Here is a 20,664-nt window from a genome sequence, read left to right as displayed (position 1 = left end):
AGAGATTTCTTTCCTTCCTCTTTGTTTTTTCTCTTCCTGGAGCACATGCAGCATAGCAAGACTGGAGAGGGTTTGGGAAGATGAGGGACCACTGCTATCTTCGCTTGGGGATGGGCAACGCACCAGGCAAAGTGCTCAGCTGAATTTTACCATCCAGCTTGTGTGGGGAGAGGAGGTGGCTGGTGGGGGGAGGGCAGCCCAAACTCTGGGCCCATTGGCTTCTTTCGACTCCACCCATAGCCCTCCAGCCCCCAAACACCACTCCGGGCCCCCTGAGACCCTCTACCCTCAGCATCTCCTCAACATCCATCTCAGAGCCTCAAAGAAATTCTACTTGCTAAAGAAGCTAGGACAAGGAAACTACAGCCTACCCTCAACCCTGATCCCACCCCCATTCCAACCCTGTGGCCCAGATCTCAAAGTGTACAGAATCCCTGGGGCAGGATGGACCAAGACAGGAGGCTGATTCCGAAACTCCTGACCTTCCACCCAACCAGAATGGAGCTTTCTAACCAGAATCTTCCAGTGCTCCCCTCTCCCCACAATCGCTTCAAAGCAGCTGGCTTCTCCATCTCACTCTCTCTGCTAATACCTCTTCTTCCACCCCCATCGGCGGGTCAGGCCAGAGGGATGTGGGGAAGAGGGGGGACATCCGCAGGTCTGCTGTGGACCATGGCCCTTGCCTGGGGCTGGAGCTTGGGTGAGCAGACGACAGTTCTCATCAGCTAGGGAGGTCAGGTGGTTGGCGGAGCCAGAACAAGGGGTTGGCCCCATGGAGGCCCCTCTGCTGGGGGAGGTGGGGGGAGGCATGTGTAGGTTCTTCCAGATCTGGAGACCTCAGTCCCTTAGGTGACCAGAAATGGAGAAAAGATGTCCTTTTGAGACAAAAGACCATTATTGGGGTGGATTGGGGAGAGAAGATCTCCTACCAAGACAGGCCCCTCTAACCAGGTCCTCTCTAGTCTGTTCCTGGGCTGCAAGAGAGGACTCTGCCCTGAGGACTGAGTGAGATGAGTCACAAGTGTGTGCAGAGAGGGGCCAGGTAGCACGTGTGCCCGGCAGAACCAGCCCAGCAGCTCTGTTGAGCAGGCCCCGCACTGACGCACACTTGGGCACCCTTCCGGATCGATGCATACCCACCCGCATCCTGCCAGCCGTGAAGGGGAGACAAATCTGAACTGGCCCAGATTCCACAGCAAAACTCAGCTTCTGCTGGCCCTCGCTAGGAAGAAGCAAGTTCCTTTGGAAGTCTTCCCGCAGGACAGGATTGCCAGCACCTTCTCGTCCTCCCTAGGTTGTTTATGTGATTCTGGAGTGGGGACTCAAACCCGCTCTGGGGATCCCATGTTTGCACAAAGGGTAAGGCTGAGGAACTGAGGGGCTGAGGACTGGAAAGAATTGTGCTTGATATTTATTCGCTACTCCACCCCGGCTGAAGAGGGTCTGATTGTTCATCATCTCAGACTCAGCTGGCCCTGGGTTTGGTGGAGGGGACGGATTTGAAAGTCTGGGCAGAGGCCCTCGGCCTCTAAAACCTTAGCATTTTATTCTTATCACTGCTGTTGGTGGCCTACACCTTCCCCCTCCTCCCCGGGGGGTGGGGGGTGGGAGTCTAGCAGTCCACATTCCCACCAGGCACAAACACCCACTGCTACTACAGCCCTGCTGGCGGGAACAGCTACCATTCCCAGAGCTGGGCAACTCACGGCTTAGTCACCAGGGCCAGGCTGGCTCAATCCAGCCCAGGCCTCCCCAGCACCAACCGCTGCCACTGCCGCCACTGGTGAGTTGCAGTCAGCAGGACTGAGCACACAGAGATGGCTTAAAGCCAGGAAGGAATTACTTTCCATTCTCACAGGATCCCCAAGGTGGAAAAAAAAAATCAGATCAGCCTGATCTGGGAATGGGGGGGGGGGGGGGAGGGGAGGGATTTGCTGGGGAGTGGGGGAGGATGAGAACAGAATGGCTCCTTGAGGATTTACCTATATAGACCTAGAAGTGTCCCCAAGGACCAGCTGGTAGGAGGGGCAAGTAAGAGCCAGGGAGGAGGGAAGGGGAGGAAAGCAGGAGAAAGAAGGGGTACCCCCAAAACTGCAGAAATCTGGTAATAGCTTAGGAGGTGGGAGGGCGTTTCAACTCCATCTACAATTTCCACCAGCCATCCCATAAACACACAATCTAATTTTTGTGTTGCAAGTTCAGCTTCAAGATAAGCTCCCCTCCCCATTCCTCCCACCCACATAGAAATCCAGGACTACTCCTGGGGCTAGGGAAGGAGAGAGGAAAATGCCAGACCAAGGTCAGAGCTACAGCATCATCAGTCTTTAATAACTTATATGCAAATGCTAAAAAATAGTTAATAATAATACAGAGGACACACACAGCTTATAAAAACAGTTGTGGATCTACAAATGTGGAGGGGTTCTTGGCACATTCACACGGACACAAAAATAAAGACTATTGTGACTAGCATCCCTAGAAAAGCAGCCTGCAGAGACACCTCAGTTTGGGGGGGGGGGGTGGTCAGGGGAGGGATAACCCTCATTCATCCCAGATGCATTCTCCAAACAACCTTCTTTTGCCCCAAAACATATCTAATCGAAAAGCCAGAGAAGAAAAAGAAGAAATGGGGTCGAGGTAGAGTCACAGTTTACATTTAAGCCTCCCCAGTCCTGCAGCCCCCATTTCTCCGGAGGTGAGGATGCGGGAAGGACATGAGACCTCCCCTCTCCCATCCCCTCCCCAGTGCTTCACCAAAACAGGACCCCCAATGTGCTCCTTGGTCCTTCACTGAGGTGGACAGGTCCCGCACCCCAGAGCTGAGTGACGGGCCACAGGCTCCGCCTGGCTGTCCGAGTGTGGAGGCCCCTACTGCTGAGGAGGGGACAGCCTCGGGTCACCGTCTCTTCTTGCCTACCCGGGCTGCCTTCTTCCTCTTGAGGATCATCTCGTACAGGCGTTCAAGGCCCGGCTGCAAGCCCAGCCCATCCACAGCGCTGCAGCCTTGCACGTGGGTGAGCGTGGCTGCCGCAAGCTCTCGCACGGCAAGCCTCTTCTCAACCTCTGCTGCGCTCAGTGCCCCAGGCTGATCCTGCTTGTTGGCCAGCACCAGCACAGGCACACCCTGGTTGTCCGAAGCCCGGCTGATTCGGTGCAGCTCCACCTTGGCCTCCTCCAGGCGCTCAGCCTCGGTGGCATCCACCACAAACACCAGCCCATCTGTCCGACGTGTGTAGGAGCGCCACAGGGGCCGCAGCTTCTCTTGCCCCCCAACGTCCCACACTTGGAAGGTGATGCTGCGGGACCCTCCCAGGGGCACCCGGATCTTCTCTGTGTTGAAGCCTTTGGTGGGGACGCTCTGGACAAACTCCTTGAACTTGAGGCGGTAAAGGAGCGAGGTCTTTCCAGCAGAGTCCAACCCAATGACCACGACATGCAGGGCCTGGAAGTGGGGCAAGAAAGAGGAGGCAGTGGGCGCCATCTCTGTCAAGTGGTTCCCCATGGTGAGCTGCAGCTAAGGTGCAGGTCTTGGGGCACAAGGTAGAAGCAAGGACGTGGCTTCGATCTGCAGGCTCTGGAGACCACAGCTGGGTTCTCTGAACAAGGAAAGGTCATGGGAGAAAAAGGGGGACATTTAACAATAAACACGAAATTTGCAACTTCTAGGTCCTTTCCTAAATCTGCCGTCCATCCTTCCTTTTTAAAATTCCATGTTTTGTTTTGTTCTGTTTTGTTTTTTAAGCATAAGCAGCTACAAGTGTAACAGAGGTGCTCCCCTCTCTCAGGGGCGATGAGACCTAGAGAAACCCCCGGGTCCTGGACACAGGTCGGGGGGGGGGGGGGTGAGACCTCGACGGTTGGCTTCCCAAGCCTCTTCCCCGAGCTCTCGTGGCGCGGTAGCAGGCGCAGAGACCCTTATTCCCCAGGCGAGAATCTTCGCAGGAATGGGCAGGTCGGGCAGAGCTCCCAAATTAAGAGTTAGGGTACGGGCGCTGGGAACAGAGAGTAAGGCCCGTTCCCACCAGCCCTCCACGTCCCCAGGCAGTTGACACGCCTCTCCTTACACCGCGACCCCCTTCCCACCGTCCCGTAACACTTCGCCTGGCTCGGATCGCTGACTCCAGCTCCCCAGGTCCCGCACCAGGGCCACTTCAGCACCGCCAGAACAGCCCCTTTACCTTCCGTCAGCGGCACTCTCCCCGCGTCTCTCCGGACTAGCCACCCGACTCCAAGCGAACCACCCCGGTGGCCGCCGCCTGCGCGCCGCCACCGCCGCCACTGCGGAGCGGTCCTGGGACTCGTCCTTAAAAATCCCCTTGACGTCACGCAGCCTGGGCCAATCAGCAGTCCCGCGGCAGCGGGGAAGGGCGGGGAGGGGCGGGGCAGGGAGATACGTGCACTGCAACCCAGACGACACATGGATGGACGTCTGGTCAATTGGTGACCGTTTTATTTGATAACCATATTCTAATATTTGGAGGTAAACTCGGGATGGAAAATGGGAGAGACAACTGTGGCAGCGTTTAACTAGGAAAGAGAGGCAAAGAGCTTAGTACTCTATACCACGGCATACTCCTCCCCCAGAGAGAGACAGAGAGAGCCACACTCCACATGTACACTCCCTCCACCAGGGTCTACTGGAGACGCTGACGAATCTTACTTCTTTATCTTTCCTAAGTCAGTGTTCAAACCTGTGTAAACCTGGAACCTCATAAGACAGCTTAAGCCTAAACCCATTACCACTATTTATCCTCACAGCAGCCCGTGAGGTGGGGACTGGTGCTGTCTGCATTCTACGGGGAAAGAAAATTGAGAAGGGTTCAGTGACTTGTCTAAGGTCACCTAGTCAGGAAGTGGCTAACCTAGGAACTGAGTCTGCTCTGGGCCCCTGATGGCATAGCTATCCCTTCTCTCTCATTAAGGAGGCTATAGGTTAGGCATCCTCAGCTTAAATCCTTCAGGTGCTGGTTAGAGTGCTGACCAGAAGCAGATACCCCAAGGGGCCCCTTGTTCAAATAGTTAAAGAGAGAATTCTTCACTCCATAGGACTTTATTGACCTCATTCGTACTGTGTGCTCTGCCAGAGAGACTATGGGAATATTGTCTGGCCTCATAGGGCTCACACTCTAGTGAAAAAAACAACAACAACAACAAACAAACAAAACAAAACAAGACTGGGCACTGCAAGGAACACTGGACCTTTGTAAATCTGAGATATGTCCTTGTAGGACTTCAGAGGAGGGACAGACAGTGTGAACTGGAAGCTTTTGGAAAGGTTTCTGTAAGTTAATGAGTCCTGTGTGGGATTGGTGAGGAAGGGACAGGATTGAGTGGCATCCCCCCAGCCATTTCAGCCTGATACACTCCGGGCAGCCCTTAAAAGGAGATGTCACCAGGGGACAGTGTGACCAAAAGGATATCAGTGATGACCCTCAGGGAGGTAGGTTCAACTGAAGGAGGGGAGGAAGATCAAGGGAGAATAAGATTGTGACTTGAATATTTCCATTTTTGCCAGGAGGCTGGATTCTTACATTTATTATGTGATTCAATATTAAGCTATTTTAAAGGTTATATTTTAGGGGGATCAGAAAAAGAATGGCGGAGGGGGTACCTGGGTGGCTCAGTCAGTTAAGCGTCTGACTTCAGCCCTGGTCATGATCTCACGGTTTGCGGATTCGAGCCCTGAGTTGGGCTTTATACTGACAGTGAGAAGCCTGCTTGGGATTCTGTGTCCCTCTCTCTAGGCCCCTTCCCCTTGCATGCACTCTCTCAGGCTCGCACACTCTCTCCCTCAAAATAAATAAACGTTTAAAAATGTTTAAAAAGGAAGAAAGAAAGAGAAAGAAAGAAAGAAAGAAAGAAAGAAAGAAAGAAAGAAAGAAAGAAAAGGAGTAGGGGAAGTCACAGCTAGACAGGAGGACCTAGCCCTTTCCTGCCTGCTAACCTCCCATCTGTTTAGCACCAGACTGCCTTGTGACCTCCTTCTTCCCCTCCCTCCTACAGACCCGGCCACCTGATGTCCCGGCAATGCAGGGAGCCTCCCTGAATCCCTGAAAACATCAAGACCTTAGGAAATTAGCGTCACGCTCCATGTTAGTGCGTGGCAGATTGCCCCTGGAGCTAAAACACAGAGGTGGCCTCTGTTAGGAAAGGGGAAGACAGAGCAGTCCACGAAGTTGGAAACCAGTACCGTGTTGAGTGGCCACTGCATGCCAGGCTCTGGTCTGAGAATTCTGCATACTTTTCCTTTTCAATTTTCTTAAAGTTTTCATTTTATTTTTTTTTAAGTAGGCTCTACACCCAACCTGGGGCCTGAACTCACGACCCTGAGATCAAGAGCCCCGTGTTCCGCCAGCTGAGCCAGCCAGGTGCCCCATACTTTTCCTTTTTTAATACACAACTCAACCCAAGAAGTAAGTATGGTTACTCCAAAAAGAAGAAACAGAAACACTGAAAGGTTAGGTCATTTGTCCAAGGTCACCCTGCTAGAAATTGGCCAAACTTGGCTCTGAGCAAATGTTGCAATGGCTGTGAAACTGAAAACATACAGAAGCAAAAAACACACAGATCACCGTATGTTTCTTCTGCAACCTTTGAAACTTCTTGAACGTTTCTCCTGTATCTCCTGGGCCTCACAGCCACCATGGAAATTGTCACCTGATTATCTCATAAAAGCAATGAAGCTGGCAATCCCAGCCCACCTTCATCTTTCTTGTTTGCCAGAGGTGTTGATGAACAAATGGGAAGGAGGAGGTGGGGCAAGGAGAGGTGAAGGAAGGGGCCCAGCTTGTCAGGGCAGCACTGAGCCATTGGCTTACCCCAATTTGTCCCCTTTAAATAGGAGCTCCAGTTCCCTCCCCTCACCCCCCTCCACCCTGGAAGCCTTCTTCCATTAATGACCATCTTCCTTCCTGGCAGTCTCACCTCTGCAGCCCTTTCTCTCCACAAGATCACAGCCCAAGACCTACTGTATTGGGGTATTCACTACAGAGAACATTTGAACATTCGTCCATTGAACAATCATATATGGAGGGCCTGTTAGATTCAGAGCATACAGCCCAGGATAAGGACCTGCCTGCATGGAATGTACATTATAGTGGGGAGTGAGGAGAGACAGGCAATGAATAAGCATATAATTGCAGGGGTGCCTGGGTGGCTGTCAGCTAAGCGTCCCACTTCAGCTCAGGTCATGATCTCATAATTCACGAGTTCAAGCCCCATGTCGGGCTCTGTGCTGACAGCTCAGAACCTGGAGCCTGCTTCAGATTATGTCTACCTCTCTCTGCCCCTCCCCTGCTCCCCTTCCTGGATGAAATTCCAGCGGGTATGTCATTGTTCTTCCTCAGAGCTGTCTCCACACCAGACTCAGCCTTGAGCCCAGGAGCTGGTTCTTGTCATCTATAGCTCTCAGGTGCCCAGCACTGTGCCTGGCACACAAGAGGCAGTCAGGAAACCTTGTGGGAATTCATGAATGCGTGACAGAATGATTGATGTACTGAAGGGTGTCCCTGAGTATGGGAACCGAGCATCCACCCTTAGCCTGGGAGTTTCCTGGTCTGGGGTTCCTGAGCCCTTGGGGGTTCTGTTGATAGTGGGTTAGCCAGGAATGCCCATAAAACCCTGCATTTCTGGGCAAAGTCTGGGTGGTGTCGAACTCTCAGGTCCTAATTGAGGATGAGGGTCTTCTGAGAGGAGGAAAAACAGAGGCCAGGGGTGCAGATGACACTGGAAAGAGAAGACCCCCTCAGCCTGGCATGCTGAAACCCTGGGCTGAGAGTCATGGGGAGTCCTGTCCCTCAGTAGTAGACTGGCTTAGAAAAGTCTTACCCCCCATCAGGAGCCTAGGTTTCCTCAGCATGTAACAAGGGGGTATGGTGACTCCAGGTCCCTACCCCACCGATAACCCATACTCAGGAAGAGCAGATGATAGGGGCTGAAGGAGCTCATTGAGGAAATGGCTGAAGACATCCTTTTCCCCACAGCACCCTAACCTGTCTCAGGGCACAAATGAAGGGAGGAAAGGAGTCTGCAGGAGTGAAGAAGACGGATGCCCAAGAAGCAGCTGGCAGCTTGGGAATCACAAAGATGCATATTTCATTGTTTTGTTTCTTTTTCTTTAAATCAACTCTACTCTCAGCGTGGTACTGGAATTCACAACCCTGAGATCAAGAGTGGCGTGCTCTACCCACTGAGCCAGCCAGTCACCCCACAAAGATCCATTTTTCAAATCCCAGCTTTGTTTCCTCAAGAACAAAAGGGAGAAAACACACCCTACCTCTTAGAATGAATGTGGGGGGGAAAATGTGTGTTTAAGGGCCCCATAGCCACCCTTCTCCCCTACAGGCTGCGCTTTCAGATTCAAGACTCCCCAAACCCAGTCCCAGTCCCAGGGCCCAGTCTCAGGGTTAGAAAGCAGTAGATGCTGCCCCCTGGTGGATATGCTTGTCACTGCCTGATCCCTAAAGAAAAGTGGAGGAGTGGGGGGGTTAAATACACAGGTTCCTCTAACTCCTTCTGAAGTCTTCCTTCGAGATAGGGCCTTTCTTACAGTTCGAGGTTGGGAATGAAAAACCCACCCTCTTCAAGTTTTTCTGTAGAGGTGGACCAGATGTAAATGAACATTATTTGAGCAGGAAATCTAATTTCAATTACATTTGCCATACTGTGACTGAGGCCCTAATGACAGGTGCAGAGAAGGCTGAGGCAGGAGGAAGGCTGGGGAACTTATGAAGTTGTAGCCATTTTTCAGTGTCTGTGGGGACAGATCCACGTGGGGTGGATGTGCAGTGTCCATTTGCACAGGAGTCTGGCACTCAGGGGAGGCCTTGGCTGGGGGAGGGGCTTTGGGTGGTCAGCAAGAAACAGGAGCGGGAGCCCCAGGAGAGTGATAATATCCTGGAAACAAGGAACAACCAAACTTAGAAAGGCAGAGAAGAGGAGCAAAGGGAGAAAGCCGGGTCCATGCTCCAGAGGGAACAGGGCGACAGCTCAGTTATCCAAGCCAGGTGGGCTGCTTGGAGCATTCACAACAGGGGCCAATCCCCGGTGACCTCATATGTTTGATTCGGTCTTTCTCATCTGATGGGAGGTTTCTCTGCCAAGCCCTCCATGTTGTCTTGCATACACTGAGAGGGAGTGTGGCTTCAAAAAGTGGTTCTCAAGTTTAAGAGTATATCAGAATCATCTAGAGGACTTAATAAAACACAGATTGCTAAGTCCCACCTCCAGAATTTCTGATTCGATCGGTGTCAGGCTCACAGGCCCCAAAATGTACATTTAGGAGCACCTGGCTGGCTCAGTCAATAGAGCATCCGACTCTTAATCCCGGGGTTGTGAGTTCAAGTCTCGTGTTGGGCATGGAGACTACTTTTTTTTTTTAACAACGTGCATTTAGGGGCACCTGGGTGGTTCATTCAGTTAAGCAGTCGACTCGACTTCGGTTCCGGTCATGATCTCATGGTTCATGAGTTCGAGCCCCAAGTCAGCCTCTGTGCTCCCAGCATGGAGCCTGCTTCAGATCCTCTGTCTCCCTCTCTCTGCCCCTCCCCCACTCACCCTTGCATGCTCTCTCTCTCAAATAAAATAAATGTTAAAAAAATGTTTTAAAACATGCATTTTAAAAAATGTTCATTTATAGCAAGTTCTCAGGTAATATTGATGGTACTGGTCTGGGGGCCACACTATGAGGACCACTGGCTTGGAAGATGAGTTCCAACCCTGACTTTAACATTTTCCGGTGAGTCCTTGGGCAAATTATTTATCTTTCCAACCTTAACCTCTTCATCTGCCAAATGAGCTAATACTTAACTCGCATCGTTGTTATGAGAAGTAAATAAGGTTAAATGTGTGAAGCATTCACCAAAGCACTCATACAAAGACCTCAATACTTGGCAGCTAGTATGATAATGATATTAAATTAGTTTATCTCAACCAATAACAACAAAGAAATTGACCCAGGAAGCCAGTTGGATACGAAATATCTTCCTCGGATAACACACAAAGTGACACGTACAAATTGGTCATTGACTGCCATTTCTTTTCCAAAGTTATGTGACTTAGAGCATCACTTTTCAGTATTTCATGTACATATGAATCTCCAGTTCATGCAGATTCTGTTTCAGTAGGTGCTATAGACTGAATTGTACCCCACTCTGTTTATATATTGAAGCCCTACCTCCCAGTGTGGTGGTATTTTGAACTGAGGCCTTTGGGGGTGGTAATTAGATTAGATACGGTCATGAGAATGGGGCCTTTGTGATGGGATTAGTTCCCTTATAAGAGGCACCAGAGCATGTTGTGTCTTTACCATGTAGAGAAGGTGGCCATCTCTGAGGCAAGAGGGCCCTAACCAGAGCCCTACCAGGCTGGATGCTGAACTGGGACTTCTAGCCTCCTCAACTGTGAGAAAAGACACTTCTGTTATGTAAGCACCTGATTATGGAACTTTGTCATGGCAGCCATAGCAAACTAAGACAGTAAGTAGGTCTGATGTTGTACCCAACATTCTGATTTCTAACCAGCTCCCAGGTGGTGCAGATACTGTTGCTCACAGACCACACTTTGAGTAGCACGGGTCTAAGAGAGTTACCGTAAAGGCTGTATATTTTCCCTGATGAGGAGTGTTTTAAATGTTCTGCAAAACTACAACAGAGATCTGCTATAATCCCAAGACTCTAATGGGCCTAGCACATCATAGGCACTCAGCAAATTATTGTTAGATAAAGGAATAAATGAGCTAAGGGTTGTGTCTGACAGCTGGCTGCCTGGCCTAGTGGGAAGAACTTTGGACTTGGAAGACCTTTGGAAGTATCCAGGATAAGTCAGGTAGCTTCTGTGAGCTGGATTTCTTCTCTGAGACATGGGAATGATAACACTGCCCAAGAGTATGGTAAAGATTAAATGAGGGGTTCCTGGTTGGCCCACTCAGTAGAGCACGTGACTCTTGATCTCAGAGTTGTGAGTTCAAGCCCTATCTTGGGGGTAAAGTTTACCTTTTTAAAAAAAATTTTTTTAATGTTTATTTATTTTTGAGACAGAGAAGAGACAGAGCATGAACGGGGGAGGGTCAGAGAGAGGGAGACACAGAATCCGAAACAGGCTCCAGGCTCTGAGCTGTCAGCACAGTGCCCGACGCGGGGCTTGAACTCACGGACCGCGAGATCATGACCTGAGCCAAAGTCGGCCGCCCAACCGACTGAGCCACCCAGGCGCCCCAAGTTTACCTTTTTTAAAAAATGTGTTTTTTTAAGATTAAGTAAGATTGTAACCAGGAATGTGTCATAAACAGCACCTGACTCACACAAAAAGTCACAGGGTAAGCTGAGCCCCATGAACAAGTTTCTTGGCTTCTGAATTGGAACTCCTTGACCCAAGGCTCATATTGGCCTCCTGCACCTGGAGGTTGGCCAGACTTTCCTGGTCAGGGTAGCCAGTAGGGTTTGCAGCAAGCCCAGCTGAGAGGATAAGGGAATGGCAGGACAGGAAGGGCAAGGGACGGAAAAAAATATATCTTGCTGTAGTTTTTATTTAATTTTTTATGTCAGCTTAAGAACCACTTTTTGGAGGTATCTGGGTGGCTCAGTTGAGTAAGCGTCCAACTCTTGATTTTGGCTCAGGTCATGATCTCACAGTTTCTGAGTTAGACCCCCACATCAGGCTCCACACTGACAGTACGGAGCCTGCTTAGGATTCTCTTCTTCTCCTTTTCTTTCTGCCCCCCGCCCCCACTTGTACACAAGTGCTCTGTCTCTCTCTCTCAAAATAAATAAACTAAACAGAAAAAAAGAAAAAAAAACCCACTTTTTGTTTTCTGTGAATTGTCTGTGCCTGGCCTTTGCCCTTTTTTTTTTTTCACTATATGGTTTGTCTGTTATAATTATTTGCAGGAGCTCTTTATATTTTAGAAAAAAAAATACTTTTTCTGTGGTCTGGGTTGCATATATTTATTTTATTTTATTTTCAATTAAATTAATTTTATTTTAATTTCATTTATTCATTGTTTAACTTACATCCAAGTTAGTAGCATATACTGCAAAATGATTTCACGAGTAGATTCCTTAATGCCCCTTACACTTTAGCCCATCCCCCCCACACAACACCTCCAGTAACCCTCTGTTTGTTCTCCATATTTATGAGTCTCTTATGCTTTGTCCCCCACCCTGTTTTTATATTATTTTTGCTTCCCTTCCCTTATGCTCATGTGGCTTGTATCTTAAAGTCCTCATATGAGTGAAGTCATACGATATTTGTCTTTCCTTGACAGACTAATTTTGCTTAGCATAATACCCTCTAGTTCTATCCACATACTTGCAAATGACAAGATTTCATTCTTTTTAATTGCCGAGTAATACTCTATTGTATATATATATATGTATATACACATATATATGTATACATGTACATATACATATATATGTCATATATATATATATATATATATATATATATATATATATACACACCACATCTTCTTTATCCATCATCCATTGATGGACATTTAGGCTCTTTCCATACTGTGGCTGTTGTCGATCGCGTTGCTATAAACATTGGGGTGCATGTGCCCCTTCGAAACAACACACCTGCATCCCTTGGGTAAATACCTAGTAGTGCAACTGTTGGGTCATAGGGTATTTCTAGCGTTAATATTTTGAGGAAACTCCATTCTGTTTTCCAGAGTGGCTGCACCAGTTTGCATTCCCAGTAGCAGTGCGAAAGAGATCCTCTTTCTCCACATCCTCGCCGACATCTATCGTCGTCTGAGTTATTAACGTTAGCCATTCTGACAGGTGTGAGGTGGTAACTCACGGTGGTTTTGATTTGTATTTCCCTGACGATGAATGTTGCTGAGCATTTTTTCACGTGTCGATTGGCCATCTGGATGTCTTCTTTGGAGAAGTGTCTGTTCATGTCTTTTGCCCGTATCTTCACTGGATTATTTGTTTTTGGGTGTGGAGTTTGATAAGTTCTTTATAGATTTTGGAGACTAACCCTTTATCTCATATGTCATTTGGACATATCTTCTCCCATTCAATCAGTTGCTTTCAGTTTTGCTGATTGTTTCCTTTGCAGTACAGAAGGTCCCAGTAGTTCATTTTGCTTTTGTTTCCCTTGCCTCCGGAGACCTGTTGCGTAAGAAGTGCTACAGCCGAAGTCAAAGAGGTTTTTGCGTTTTCCTCCTCTAAGATTCTGATGGTTTTCTATCTGACATTAAGGTGTTTCATCCATTTCGAGTTTATTTTTGTGTGTGGTATAAGAAAGTGGTCCAAGTCCATTTTTTCTGCATGTTGCTGTCCAGTTTTCCCAGCACTGTCTGCTGAAGAGACTGTCTTTATTCCATTGGATACTCTTTCCTGCTTTGTCAAAGATCAGTTGGCCATATGTTTGTGGATCCATTTCTGGGTTCTCTATTCCGTGCCATTGATCTCAGTGTCTGTTTTTGCAAGAGTACCACACTGTCCAGATGATTACAGCTTTGCAATACATCTTGAAGTCTGGGAGTGTGATGCCTCAGCTTCAGTTTTCTTTTTCAAGATTGCATTGGCTATTTGGGGTCTTTTCTGGTTCCATACAAACTTTGGGATTGTTTCTTCTAGCTCTATTGAAGACTGCTGGTGTTATTCTGATAGGGATTGCACCAATATTCATTGTTAACTGATTTGTCCTTAGTCTCCTGTAACGTGATGTGACACACCTGGGCAGGTGCTGGAAGCAGAGACCGGACAGACCCCGCTCCTGCCCTGGGGGGTGCATCCAGCTGCAGTCGGGGACTGAGACACTTGCCCGGATGGCCAGAATACCAGGCAGAACAGGAAAGCCAAAGAGAGATGAACAATTGCTTGGGGCGTTCAGACGATAGCAACCCCCCTCTCAGCAAAACCCAATGAGCGAGTATAAGATGGTCTGTCTGATACAGGGGCCCCCGGATGGCTCCGTCGCTTGAGTGTCCAACTTGGGCTCAGGTCCTGAACTCGCGGTTCCCGGGTTCAAGCCCCGCCTCGGGCTCTGTGCTGACTCTCACAGTCAGGAGCCTGCTTCAGATTCTGTGTCTCCGTCTCCCCGTCTCCCTCTGCCCGTCCCCTGTTCATTCTCTGTCTCTCAAAAATAAATAAACGTTAAAAAAAATTAAAAAAAAAAAAAAGGATGGTCTGATACACGCATATCTGAACACAGATCTGGGAGTAGGAGGCGCAAAGAGTCCTATGTCGTCAGGTCAGGTGCAAACGAAGCCCATTATGTATCGTTTCATGTGCACTTCATTCATTCATTCACCAAATTTCTTTTTTTTCTTAGTTTTTATTTAAGTTTATTTATTTATTTTGAGAGAGAGAGGGAGGGAGGGAGAGAGAGAGAGAGAGAGAGAGAGAGAGAGAGAGAGAGAGAGAATCCCAAGCAGGCTCTGTGCTGTCAGCGAAGAACCCGATGCAGGGCGCCATCTCACAAATCGTGAGGTCACGACCTGAGCCAAAGTCAAGAGTCGGACCCTTAACCCACCGAGCCACCCAGGCGCCCGAAATTTCTTTTTTTCAACAAATATTTCTCTGGTGCCACATGTGTGCTGAGCACCGTCGAGTAGCTAGGGACTAAAAAAGCTATTGATAGGATTCATTCACAGAAAGAAGCAGGAATAGACGCAAGGGCTAGAGCTGGGAGGGAGGGGGGCGAGGGGGAATCCCTCCAGCGGCCCAGCCCCGCCTCCCGAGATGTGGCAGGCCTCCTCCCTGCCCTCCACTTTCTACCACCTGCCTTCCGCCTTGCAGGGAGGCTACCACCGGCTCCGGGAAGCCCCTCCCGCAGACCTGCCGCTCCCCTGACTCAGAAGGAGCTGCTCGACCGACAGATACCAAGGTCGTCTTTGCGCCGGCGTGCGACCAATTTAATACGGTAAGGTCTCGGAGTTTCTAGGGAGAGGGTCTGCGCCTTTGCCTTGCCTCAAGAAGACCCTCCGCCAAGAGGTCCCTTCCACAGGCCCCTCTTGACGGCACCCCCGATCCTCTTTGGTCCCGTCTTTAGTCTCCGTTATGTACAAAAGCGGAGACCGACCGCCCGGCGCGGCTTCGACTCTCGGCGCGCGGAAGCGATCCCGGGGTCCAGGGGGCCTGCTTTAGCCACGCCTCCGCGGGCGGGAAAAGGCGGGGAATTCAAATTAGGAACGGCGTTGGGTGAGAGCGACGAAGCGTCGACAGAAACACAGTTTCTCTTTTAAAAGGTAGAGGATTTAAAAACCTGCACAAGAGCCTACTGCCTAGTGTGGCTCCCATACCAAAGTCCGAGAAGCGAGGGAAGTGAGACCTGGAAGGAGGGTGACCTGGCTCACCGTGAGTGCAATGTGGATGGCGGCAGGGCGGTGGCGGGGAGGCGGGCACGACCGGCATCGCTTCTCGGCCTTTTGGCTAAGATCAAGTGTAGTATCTGTTCTTATCAGTTTAATATCTGATACGTCCTCTATCCGAGGACAATATATTAAATGGATTTTTGGAGCTGGGAGATGGAATAGGAGCTTGCTCCGTCCACTCCACGCATCGACCTGGTATTGCAGTACTTCCAGGAACGGTGCACCCCCGCTCGGGGGACAACATGCGTGGTGCCTAAAATCAGTTTTCGTGTCCTTTTCGTGTTACTCGTGTAAGTACTTGCTTGCGTTGTGTTCTTTCCCGTAAGGCTTTGAGTTTTCTTTCTGCAGGCTGGGATGTTTTACGCTCTGCGGGAACTTTCCTGCTACTGCTGGGAAGTAGCTTGGGAGAAAACGCGCATGGATTCTTGGTCGTTGGTTCTTGGTTCCACGCAGTATGGGAGAGGCGTGCTCACTCCCGTGACAAGTCTTCCGCGTGGACCTATCTCTGCTACGCTTTGTTTTTCGTGTTTCTGTGTGGGGCGTGTGGACACTTAACAGTTGACGTCTTTAAACGGTAGTTCTTTCTTCGATGGAGGGCTGCTACGAGATCCATCGCGGGAAGCCCATACCCCCGCGTGGCGTATCTCCTGAACCGCGCTTCTTTTTACCTTCTGCCCCGGTAAGACGTTTTCCTAACCTCATCATCGTTCGTGGTACGAGACGGACGTCGCCACGTAGTGAAAAGCCGAGGCTTCACGGCCCCGGAAGGTCTGTGACATCTCTTTCTTTTACAACCCCTTAAAAGTGTCCGTTGTTGACGCACACCTTCCAAGAGTGGACCGGGCCAAATGTGGGTGCGGGCTGTAGTCTGCCAACCCCTGATATAAAACACCTTTTTGTCTTGTCATGGAGACGCCTCCCTTCAGGCTTCTTGACAGTCCGCTGCCACAACTAGGGAAAGGCCTTACATTTACAAGTGGCTGTGGCTCGTGACCAAAGTGGAAACGGAGAGTTCCTGCTCACTTGTGTCTCCCGGGTTTTCCATCCATGTTAATTAAGTACATTTGTTGAGCACGCACACTGTACACTCTTCCTTAAATGCCTTTGTGTTGGCGGACGTTTCCAGGGTTTCTTCCTTAAACGCGTGGTTCCTGCAGTTTCCCTCCACCTGTCATCACCAGGACTTTTTATGTTTGAGGGCAGATCGGGATTAAAATCTCTGCCAGCGCTCAAGAGGACTCATGATTAGAACAACTGAATGAATCTAGGGGGGCCTGGGTGGCTCAGTCAGTTAAGCATCCAACTCGTGGTCTCGGCTAGGTCATGAACCCTCGGTTGGTGAGTTTGAGCCCCACCTCGGGCTCTGGGCTGACAGCGTGGAGCCTGCCTGGGTTTCTCATTCTCCTCTTTCTCTGCCCCTCCCCGACTCACGTTCTCTCTCTCTCTCTCTCTCTCTCTCTCTCTCAAACAAATAAGTAAATATTTTAAAAATTAGAAAAGAAAAGAAAGAAGAATGCTGAAAACTTTCCGAATTCTGGAGGGATCATGTAGGGAGAAAAAGTAAATGTTTCATCTTTGTTTACAAAGGTATAATTTGCCAAATTGTCGATAGCTTAAGAGAAAAGATAAAAAAGGTTTCAAAAAAAATCTGGAAACACAAAACATTAAAGAACAAGCAATGAAGTCATAACAATGATCCTCCTCCTCAACTCATTCAGTCTCATGTAATTAATATTTATTCTACTTGAGTCCAGTTTTTCCATTAGTTGTGGAAATTTTTACCCAGTTCTGTTTTGTGATCTTAGACTTATCAAAACCTTGGACTTGCAGGGGCGCCTGGGTGGTTCAGTTGTTTAAGTGCCGGGCTCTTGAGTGCAGCTCAGGTCAGTATCTCACGGTTTGTGGGATCGAGCCCTGGCGTGGGGCTCTGTGCTGACAGCACGGAGTCTGCTTGGGATTCTCTCCCCCCCCCCCCGCTTCCCCCCCCCACACTTTCTCTCTCTCTCTCTCTCTCTCTCTCTCTCCCTCCCTCCCTCCCTCTCAAAATAAATAAACTTGAGAGAGAGAAAGAAAGAAAGAAAGAAAGAAAGAAAGAAAGAAAGAAAGAAAGAAAGAAATTGTACTTGTCAAAGTACAAGGGATGGATGAAATCGGTCTCCATCATGGAGTGTTACCCTCTGAGGGGGTCTCAACAGGAAGCCTGGGCTTACACACCCTCTTGTGTCTGACACCTGGATGGCCTTGAACCTTCCGGTCTCAGGACCTTGGTTTTCTTGACACCTAAGTTAAGCACAGGATGGATGACTCCCAAGGTGCTGGGAGGTCCTGACGCACAGGGGGCGGCGGGGTGGAGGGGTGTGTGTGGGGGGGGGGGTCCGTCCCTTAGCGGCTCCCTGCTTCCCCCTGCTGCCCCCAAAGAGAAAAAGAAAATCGGTTCATCGGCTGAGATGATGACTCAGCCCTAGAGGCGGTGCAGTGCAGGTAAAGGAGCCGGCTGCCTGGCAACCCACTTTGGATCTTAAACCCCTGGCCAGGCACCCAACGTTCTGCCCTCAGCAGCCAGGTGTCCAGCTCCTTGAATCCGCCCCCCACACATCTGAGTCTGTCTCCCAAGTCCGGTTAGCTTGAAATCTCTTTCTGAAAGTGTGCTTTTCTCATCTGTTAAGTGGGGATCGTGAACGCTGATTGATCCACTTTCCTCAGAAAGTGGATGGGAACGAGAGGACCCGTCAGTCGCAAAGACGCAAAACCAACCAGCCAAGAGGAAGGGTCCCCTTAATTCTGTGGGAGGAAACAGAGCAAGACAGCTGAGGATGTTGGGAGGTGGGGCCTCGGCAGCCTGGATCTCTTTGGATGTAAAATACGATAAGTAACACCTTCTCTTTGGGATTGTTGGAAGACCAAAAGGACAATGTGGGGATTTGCCGACCCGGCCCACGGTGGGTGCCCAAGGTGGGTGCCCAAGGATGGCAGGCAAGTTTTGAAGCCCGGTTCTTGGGGGAGTCTAACTAGTTTTATGGATCCAGTCTAGCTGGGCATGACACTTGCTGTCCAGCACACAAACCCTGATATTCTTTCTAGCCCCGGGATCCCGAACGCAGTCGGGGCGGGAGGTTGGGGGGGGGGGGGGCAGATACTCTGCTGGCCCTTGCCACTGCCTTGATCACGTGTAACTATCCAGGGTTTTCAGGCTGGCTTGGGGTAACACCGCCCGGCCCCGTCAAAGAAACGCAGCGTGAACAGTCCCACACCTCTTGGCTCCTGTCTCTCAAGGAACATGCAAGTGAATCTAATTAATGACCTTCAGTATCTTCTGTGCTTTTTTATTATCCCATCTGCAGTTCCTGGAGCCTTCCGGTCACTTACAATTGCAAAAGAAACACCAAAAAGCTCGCTCGTGTGTCATGGGCTCCTTTTCTCTGTCTCGGCACCAGAAGGTTCTAGAAACCGTTTGCAGACTCTCCTCAGGGACTCAGAAGGTCAGGGTGAGAGAAGGGTGGAGAGAGGAATTGGTTTGCATGTATCGGTAGTGAGAGTGGAGATCCTGAGGAATATATCTGCTGCTTCTGCCGGTCTCTCTCCCTCAGTCATCAAGTGCCGTCGCCGAGCACTTGATGCCGTCTCAAACGGTCCCGTACGCACACGCACACGCACGCACACAAACACACACGCCAGGAGAGTCTTGTTAAGAAACCCGTGGTCCTGCGTTTCCAGCATGCTCACGGGACCCTAATGCTGCTGATCTGGAGACCTCGCTTTGAGCAGCGAGACTGCGGTAAAATGTCCCACCTCGGGTCTTTTGTATTTTTTTTTAAGTTTATTTACTTATTTGTGTGTGTGTGTGTGTGTGTGTGTGTGTGTGTGTGTGAGAGAGAGAGAGAGAGGGAGAGAGAGGGAGAGAGAATCCCAAGTAGTCTCCGCACTGCCCATTGAGGGGCTCGAACTCACAAACTGTGAGATGGTGACCTGAGCCGAAATCAGGAGCCGATGGTTGCTTAACCAGCTGAGCCGTCCGGGCGCGCCTGCATCAAAAATGTTAAAAACAGGTTATCAGAAGAATTTTTAATAGAAAAATCCAGGGGTGCCTGGCGGGCCAGTGGGTAGAGCATGTGATTCCTGATCTTGGAGTTGTTGTGAGTTCGAGCCCCACGTTGGGTGTAGCGATTACTTAAAACTAAAATCTTTTTAAAACGAGAGAGAGAGAAGAAAAATCCGGAAATATATCTAAATACGTATGAGGACTTTTTTTTTTTTTTTTTTTTACATGATCAGGGTGGCGTCTGAACCTGACGGTCCGTGGACTATTATTCCGTATAGGATGCCGGGACGGCTGGGTAGCCATCCAGAAAAAGTAACGTCAGACTTATACTCCCAATTCCTGTACTAGGACGGATACGAAGAAGTGTGCTCTGTGCTCGAGGTGGAAATGCAAAATGATGAACCATTTAAAGGACGACGGGCAAAGAATAGAGACACTCAGTAACTTGACCAAACTCACAAGAAGCCGGTGCGTGAACTGGAATGAGAAACCATTAATTTGCAATGGGAAATACTCCTTTGCGATGACAGAACATGCATGTCTGCCATCCCAGGCACCTCACTGCACAGATCAAGATGCCCGTGAGGTTCCGGGAGGGAGCCCGGTGGGGCGCCTGGCTGGCTCCGTCAGAAGAGCATGGGACTGTCGATGATCTCAGGGTCGTGAGTTCAGACCCCATGTTGGGCATGGAGCCTACTGTAAATAAATAAATAAATAAATAAATAAATAAATAAATAAATAAGCGAGCACGCACGCACGCACAAGATGACCAGATAAACGTGGAAGCGAGCAGGAAGTTGGTAGAACGCAGTGAGGGTCATAATTACCACAAGCCAGGAGGTCTGCTGATCACCTTCCATATGTAGAGATCACATTATATAATTATTCATTCATTTATTCGACCAAATATACGAAGTGTCCAGTATATGCCAGGTACTGTCCTAAGCACTGGAAATATAACTGTGGACTATGGAATAAAGAACAAAAACAAACAACAAACAAACAAACAAAAAACAGGTAAGGGAGAACAGGGGCCCTGAGTGGAGGAGGGAAGATTACGATTATATGCCTGCTGTTAGTACTCTCGCTTTCCAGATGAGGAGCTACAGAGAAGTGAATGGCCTGAGGTGTTTCCCTGTGCTTGGTTCTCACAGATATACTACGTACCAAACATGTCTTGTTATTCCCTCTTTTTAAAAAAATGTTTGTTTCTTTGTTTATTGAGAGAGAGAGAGGGCGAGGGCGCGCATGAGCGCACGTTCGATGGGGGGGGGGGGGCGGGCGGAGAGAGAGG

The 20,664-nt window shown here is 49.6% G+C and overlaps 1 protein-coding gene, 1 long non-coding RNA gene and 1 other non-coding gene across 5 annotated transcripts; 2 read left to right on the top strand and 1 right to left on the bottom strand.

Moving 5' to 3' along the window:
* Nucleotides 1–2,300: 2,300 nt before the first annotated feature.
* On the bottom strand, nt 2,301–4,282 carry ARL4D (ADP ribosylation factor like GTPase 4D). Its single transcript, XM_043584617.1, has 2 exons — nt 4,179–4,282; nt 2,301–3,596 (listed from the first exon to the last, which is right to left on the bottom strand). The coding sequence occupies exon 2, from the start codon at nt 3,500–3,502 to the stop codon at nt 2,897–2,899; it is 606 nt and encodes a 201-aa protein (XP_043440552.1). The 5' UTR covers nt 3,503–3,596; nt 4,179–4,282; the 3' UTR covers nt 2,301–2,896.
* Nucleotides 4,283–14,886: 10,604 nt separating this feature from the next.
* On the top strand, nt 14,887–20,330 carry LOC122485650. Of its 3 annotated transcripts, none has more exons than XR_006297910.1 (3): nt 14,887–15,314; nt 15,910–16,669; nt 19,604–20,330. It is a non-coding gene; the product is annotated as an uncharacterized LOC122485650 (long non-coding RNA). The 3 variants fall into 3 exon arrangements; XR_006297909.1 differs by lacking the exons at nt 14,887–15,314; nt 15,910–16,669 and adding exons at nt 18,454–18,810; nt 18,919–19,106; XR_006297908.1 differs by lacking the exon at nt 14,887–15,314 and having other exon boundaries at nt 15,378–16,669.
* Nucleotides 15,370–15,560, top strand: LOC122486260. The gene has a single exon (XR_006298108.1). It is a non-coding gene; the product is annotated as a U2 spliceosomal RNA (small nuclear RNA).
* Nucleotides 20,331–20,664: the final 334 nt, after the last annotated feature.

The sequence above is a fragment of the Prionailurus bengalensis genome, chromosome E1 (assembly GCF_016509475.1).
Source record: "Prionailurus bengalensis isolate Pbe53 chromosome E1, Fcat_Pben_1.1_paternal_pri, whole genome shotgun sequence".
NCBI classification, from domain to species: Eukaryota; Metazoa; Chordata; class Mammalia; order Carnivora; family Felidae; genus Prionailurus; species Prionailurus bengalensis.
The sequence above is the reverse complement of the archived record's forward strand: the minus strand, read 5'-3'. Positions and strand labels throughout refer to the sequence as shown.

Coding starts and splice junctions, on each gene's coding strand:
- ARL4D (XM_043584617.1), bottom strand. CDS start 3,502: ATGGGGAACCACTTGACAGAGATGGCGCCCACTGCCTCCTCTTTCTTG.